The following is a 6,848-nucleotide window of genomic DNA, read 5'->3' on the forward strand; positions in this document are numbered from 1 at the left end:
CTCCACCTCCCGGGTTCAAGTGATTCTCCTGCCTCAGCCTCCCAAGTAGCTGGGACTACAGGCATGTGCCACCACACCTGGCTAATTTTTGTATTTTTAGTAGAGATGGGGTTTCACCATGTTGGCCAGGCTGGTCTTGAACTCCTGACCTCAAGTGATCCGCCCACCTTGGCCTCCCAAAGTGCTGGGATTACAGGCGTGAGCCACCATGCCTGGCCAAATCTCTTAATTTTTTAGAGAACACAGGCCATCTACAAATAATAAGTTTACCTCTTCCTTTTTGACATTCATATTTTTTTCTGGTCTGATTGCATAGGCTAATATTGCTAAAAAAAAAAAAAAAAAAGCGATGTTTAACAGCAGTGTTAGTGGGTATCTTTGTCTTGTTTCTGATTAAGGGGGAGTGTTTTATCTTTGAGAAGGATGCTGGCTTATCAATCAAATCAATCAATTAATCTATGGATCCATCCATCACTGATTTGAAATACTATTTGTGTCACGGGCTGTTCTGGGTCTAAGCAGAAAACTCAGGTTCAGACCTCAGCCTCTGAAACAAAAGTGCTCACACTATGGGTTGGGAGAATGGCTGCACAGACCCCCAGGGCCGGAGCTGGGGAAGCAGGTCCTCACCATCTTTCCAGATCTCTGCCGTCAGCCGGTCTGTGCTCTGGTGAAGCAGGGCTGCAACATTGTCATTCAGAGGGTCCATGTTTTTCATCAGCCACTCGTTGGCCTTGTAGTCAACCTGAATGAAGTCAGGTAGAGGAGGGCAATGACTTGCAGGCTCAGACATTCTCTGGATTTCCTAAGGAGACTTCCAGAAGCTCTGAGACTCCCAGGTCTGGAGCTCACCATGGACAAGAGAGCACTGGTGCCACCTTGTGTCCATATTCTGAACTGCACCCCACTGGCATGGCCCCCTCTCTCTCCTTCCTCTCTATGCCCCCTCCCACAGAGACCTCTGTGACCTCCACCGCCACCACTTTCTTCCTTGTTCCTCTCCAGCCACCCTGGCCTCTGCACTGCTCCTTAAACACGTGAGCTTACTCCCACCTCGGGGTTTTACCCCTGCGGTTCCTGCCACCTGGGGTTCTGTCTCTGGATTTCACATGACTGGCTCCTTCTGGGTACTCAGGCTTTGCGTTGGGGCTCCATAGAGTCACGATCTTGGCCACTACAATTCTCTGCATATGTGCCCCCCCACCAGACAGTGGCCCCCCAAGGGCAGGGCCCAGATCTGACTCACGGCCTAGCAGAGGGCTGGGTACAAGGGGAGTTCTGGAGTATGTCTGGGGAAGAAACTGAGGGCTACACACAGAACACGTGGAATCTCCTGCCTCCTAGCCATTGTCTATGCTGTTCCCTCTGCCTGGACAGCCCTTCCCACCCTTCACCCATCCTCTGGGGCTGCCTGGTTCACATCATCAAAACTGGGGATCAGTAAACTATGGCTCACAGGGGAAGTCCCGCCTGCCACCTCTTTTTGCAAATACTTTTATTGGAACCGGCCGGGCACAGTGGCTCACACCTGTAATCCCAGCACTTTGGGAGGCCTACGCGGGTGGATCAACTAAGGTTAGGAGTTCGAGAGCAGCCTGGCCAACATGGTGAAACCTTGTCTCTACTAAAAATACAAAAATTAGCCAGGCGTGGTGGCAGGCGCCTGTAATCCCAGCTACTGGGCAGGCTGAGGCAGAAGAATTGCTTGAACCTGGTAGGTGGAGGTTGCAGTGAGCCGAGATTGCGCCACTGCACTCCAGCCTGGGCAACAGAGGGAAACTCTTTGTCTCAAAAAAAAAAAAAAGTTTTATTGGAATAGAACCTTCATTTATGTCTTCATAGTCAAACTCCTGGGGGCCTTTTGGGGGGCAGGAAAGCCCTCCAGACTGTATCTCAATCTGTTTTCCTTTCTTTTCCTTGGGGGCTTGAAGATACTTATGTATTATCTGTGGTTCTTTTTGTGTGACCACAGCAGAATTGTGTGACAGAGACCATCTGGCCCACAAAGCTGAAACTATTTACTATCGGACCCTTTACAGAAAATGTTTGCTGGCTCTTGGCTGAGATTTGAGATTGAGCAGATTCTCTTCTGTGAAGCTTTTTCAGGTATTTCTCTTCTGGGCTCTGACACTACCCTCAGCTGCCTCCATTCAAACACCTATTGACCTTATATCCTGATGGTCTGTATTTGCCTCCCTCCCAGATAGGGATCTTTGTGAGGAGAGAAACCATGTTTGATCTGTGTATCCAGCTTTGCTCGGCACCGAGCTGGGCACACAAATGGCAGCCCACACACGTCTGCTGAATAAGTGGATAAAATGCACATAGATCGCCTCCTGATGAACTCCTACCCATCCCTCAAAACCCACTGCAAATATCACCTCTTTGAGGAAGTTTCTGGTGATCCCATCTGACAGAGTCCTTGCTTCTCCCTGGGCTCTCCTAGCCCCTGCTCTGTTTGTCTGGACCTCAGGAGGACCCAGTTTTCCCTCTAGACCCTCCCCCTATCTGTAGCCAGTGGAGACCTCTCGATCGCCACTCCCACTCACATGCCCCAAGGCTGGCCCCAGCCCCTACCTTGCCCGCATAGTGCAGAACACTGAAGTCGGCCTGATCCCGCAGTTGCCTCGGCCGCTGGAACTTGGGGTGGCCACCCTGTTCCTGGGCTACCTTCTCCACAAACGACTTGTCTGTGGCCTTTGGGAACCAGCACTCCTCGTCCAGCAGGGCCAGGAGTCCAGGGGGGTTGGCCTGGCCATCGACAGCAGGGGGAGAGTAAGTCAGATCCCCAAATATTGAACACTCAGGTGGCTGCTGAATTTTAGCTCTTAGAAGTCACACTTGGACATAAAAACAAATGTGAGAATGACAGTTACAGGAGAGCCCTGATTAACCGAATGATTCGAGCGAGGCCCTGTGGCCGGCACGTTCTGGGCTCTAATCACCTATGGTCACAAAGATCAAGGAAGCAGGTGCTGTCACCTTCCTCACAGAACCCATGGGCATCCTGAGGCCCAGCAGAGGAGGAGCTAGACCATGGTCACGCAGATGCTGGGAGAGACGGAGCTGAACCCTGTGTGGGCTGGGAAGGGGCCCGGGGCTCACCGGCCGCTCGATGAGGTCGATGCAGGGCTGCAGGTCGAGGCCAAAGTCGAGGAAGGTCCAGGGGATCCCCTCACGCTGGTACTCCTCCTGCTCCAGCACGAACATGGTGTGGTTGAAGAGCTGCTGCAGCTTCTCGTTGGTGTAGTTGATGCAGAGCTGCTCGAAGGAGTTCAGCTGCAGGGACGCAGGACACATGAGCTGGGAGGATGGAGAGGGACAGAGACCCAGAGACAAGGGACAGAGACCCAGAGACGGGAGAGAGACCCAGAGAGAGGGGGACAGAGACCCAGAGAGAGAGGGGGGCAGAGACCCAGAGACGGGGGACAGAGACCAGAGAGAGGTGGGGACAGAGACCCAGAGAGAGAGGAACAGAGACCAGAGAGAGGGGGGAACAGAGACTTAGAGAGAGAGTGGGGGACAGAGACCAGGGAGAAGGGGAGAGACCCAGGACTTCAGAAAGGACCAGGACCGGAGTGAGGAAGTCGGCATCCCCCTCCCAGCACGAGGGCGGACCTGGAAGATCTCAAAACCCGCGATGTCCAGGATGCCCAGGAAGGAGGCGCCTTGGCGGGGGCTGCGGTCCAAGGCCCGGTTGAGGCGCAGAACCAGCCAGCGGAAGAGGCGCTCATAGGTGGCCTTGGCCAGGGCCTCCAGCGCGAAGTCAGCCTGTGGGGCAGGGCTCGTGGTAAGGACGCAGCCTGCACATCAGCAGACTGAAAGACGTCAGAGGTGGACCGGGGAAGGGCCCCCAGCTCATCCCCCTTAAGGTCACCTCCCAGCTCCTTGACCAGATATACCATCAAGAACAATGCCATGAACAACAGGCAGACGTTCCTGAAGTCCGACTGTGCGTCAGGTACTATGTGACGGGCTCGGGTATGTTAGCCCTTGAATCCTCCCCTCACCCCTCAAACCAGTTTCTACCGCACAGCGGTTAAGAGCGTGGACTCTGGAGCCGGACAACCTGGGTTCGAATCCTTGGGGTTCGAACACTTGGGGGCTGTGTGACCTCAGGCATGTGAATAAATCTCTCTGTGCCTCAGTTTTCTCCTCTGTAAAATGGGAACTAACAACAGTACCCCAGCTGAGCTTGAACCAGGGTCAGTGTGGCTCCCAAACTCCTCTTGTCCCCCACAGCATCTACTTCATCCGGGCACCTCACTGCCCAGCCTAGGGCCAGCAGAGGCCTCTGCCCAAAAGCTGGATTCCGAAACCCTCCCTGGCCTGTGGTCGCTCCACTCCACCCTCCCTGCCACCACCCTGGTGTGAGCTCCCATGATTGCCAAGACTCTGGCTGCAGCCTCCTTAAGTCTCCCCGCCTCTACCTGCATCCCTGAACCCAATTCTCCATGCAGCAGCCAAGGGGATTTTTCTGTGAAAGACAAACTGAATTAAGCCACTCCCTGGCTTAAAACCTCACTGGCCTCCTATGTACTTTCAATAAAACTCACCTCCTTACTGTGGCCCCTAAGACCTTGCATGATCTGCCCCTTGCTGATATTTCTGACTGTGGATTCACCCACCCTCTCTCCCTTCCTCTTTAGCCTCACTGACCTGACCTCCTTCAATTTTCTTTTTTTTCTTTTCTTTCTTCCTTCCTTTCTTTCTTTCCTTTCTTTTTCTTTCCTTTCTTTTCTTTCTCTTTCTTTCTTTCCTTTCTCTCTCTCTCTTCCTTCCTTCCCTCCTTCCTTCCTTCCCTCTTTCCTTCCTTCCTTCCTTCCCTCTTTCCTTCCTTCCTTCTCTTTTTTTTTTTGAGAGTCTCGCTCTGTCGCCCAGGCTGGAGTGTAGTGGCGTGATCTCAGCTCACTGCAACCTCTGCCTCCTAGGTTCAAGTGATTCTCATGTCTCAGCCTCTCGAGTGGCTGGGACTACAGGCACATGTGCCACACGCCCAGCTAATTTTTGTATTTTAGTAGAGATGGAGTTTCACCATGTTGTCCAGGCTGGTCTTGAACTCAATCTGTCCTGAGCTCAATCTGTCCTCTTTGGCCTCCCAAAGTGCTGGGATTACAGGCGTGAGCCACCACACCCAGCCTCACTGACCCGCTTAGTGCTCCCAACTCCCCAAGCCTGCTCCACCCCCAGGGCCTTTACACTTGCGGTTCCGTCTGCCTCAAACCATCTAGGTCTCCCCTCGAATGTTATGTCCTTAGAGCGTCCTGAGAGAGGACTTTCCTGACCAACCACACCTCCCCTTCATAGGTGCTCTCACCATCTAAAACGTCCTGAGCTTTTGTTTTTCTAGGATACCATGTTGCATTTATATCCTGTTTTTTTTTTAATTATTGTTAAATTTTTTAACTTAATTTTTTTTAGAGACAGAGTCTCACTCTGTCACCCAGGCTGGAGTGCAGTGGTGCAATCAGGGCTCACTGCAGTGTCAAACTCCCGGGCTCAAGCAATCCTCCCACCTTGGCCTCCCACAGTGCTGGGATTATAGGCGTGAGCCACCACTCCCAGCCACATCCTGTGTAACTTTTATTATCCATTTCCTTTACTATAACTTGAGGTCCCTGAGGGCCTGGTACTTGTCTTGATGACTGCTTTTATTCCTGGCACCTAGACCAGGATCGGTAACGGAGCGGGCACTCAGCAAAAGTCTGTTGCGTGGTGGGAAAAACGGCATACACTGTTTAAAGACCCAGGGCCAGGATGCCTGGCTCTTCCTGTGCCTGCCCACCGCCAGTCCTGCCTACCTGTTCCTTAGTCTGGGCTTTCTGCACGTAGTCTCGGCCAACTTTGATGCGAGGCGTGAGCAAGGCTCGGGAGAAATCCGTCACCCCCAGTCCCAAGAGGCGGCAGAGCTTCTGTGCAGCTGAGGGCGAGAGGCACCAAGACCCAATCAGCACTGGGAAGAGGCGCTTGCTGCCCAGCAAGGGAGAGTGCACCGTTCCCCACACTGTCGGGGGAGCAGAAGACGGGCCCCGCCTTTCCCAGGAGAGGCATTACGAGTCCCAAAAGTGTGTACGTTCTCTGCCCAACTGTTCTCTTTCCAGGAACCAGAACTGGCAAAATAACCCGCACGTAAGCAAAGACCGCACCATGAGGATGTTCAGAGCAGTGTTGTTTCTAACCGGAGAAAACCAGGAAACAACCTGGGGGCCCAAGAAGCGGGCGTTGGTTAGATGGGTCGGGCTTCATCCATTTGAAAGAATATTCTGAATGTGTTTTTTGTTGTTGTTGTTTTGTTTTGTTTTCGAGACAGAGTTTGGCTCTCATCACCCAGGCTGGAGTGCAGTGATGCAATCTCAGCTCACTACAACCTCAGCCTCCCTGGTTCAAGTGATTCTCCTGCCTCAGCTCCTGAGCAGCTGGGATTACAGGTGCCTGGCCGATTTGAAAGAATGTTCTGCAGTCACTAAAAGCTACACTGGAGGCGGGCACGGTGGCTCCTGCCTGTAATCCCAGGGAGGCCCTTTGGGAGGCCAAGGCAGGCAGATCACCTGAGGTCAGGAGTTTGAGACCAACCTGGCCAACATGGTGAAACCCCGTCTGTACTAAAAATACAAAAATTAGCCTGACATGGTGGCGTGTGCCTGTAATCCCAGATACTCGGGAGGCTGAGGCAGGGAGAATTGCTTGAACATGGGAGGTGGAGGTTACAGTGAGCTGAGATGGTGCCACTGCACTCCAGCCTGGGCAAGACTTCATCTAAAAGAGGAAAGATGGAAGGAAAGAAGGAAAGAAGGAAAGAAGGAAAGAAGGAAGGAAGGAAGGAAGGAAGGGAGGAAGGGAGGGAGGGA

The 6,848-nt window shown here is 52.9% G+C and overlaps 1 protein-coding gene across 4 annotated transcripts in view; it reads right to left on the bottom strand.

Moving 5' to 3' along the window:
- MYH14 (myosin heavy chain 14) overlaps nt 1-6,848 on the bottom strand; it is a 94,628-nt gene that overhangs the window by 59,028 nt on the left and 28,752 nt on the right. For all 4 annotated transcript variants that reach the window (XM_017882099.1, XM_017882097.1, XM_017882098.1 and 1 more), the window contains 5 exons: nt 5,802-5,920; nt 3,619-3,771; nt 3,106-3,279; nt 2,578-2,751; nt 631-745 (listed from right to left, as the gene is read on the bottom strand). In XM_017882099.1, coding sequence (XP_017737588.1) covers nt 631-745; nt 2,578-2,751; nt 3,106-3,279; nt 3,619-3,771; nt 5,802-5,920 — 735 coding nt within the window. The remainder of the gene's footprint in view (nt 1-630; nt 746-2,577; nt 2,752-3,105; nt 3,280-3,618; nt 3,772-5,801; nt 5,921-6,848) is intronic.

The sequence above is a fragment of the Rhinopithecus bieti genome, unplaced genomic scaffold (genome assembly GCF_001698545.2).
Source record: "Rhinopithecus bieti isolate Rb0 unplaced genomic scaffold, ASM169854v2 scaffold_12070, whole genome shotgun sequence".
NCBI classification, from domain to species: domain Eukaryota; kingdom Metazoa; phylum Chordata; class Mammalia; order Primates; family Cercopithecidae; genus Rhinopithecus; species Rhinopithecus bieti.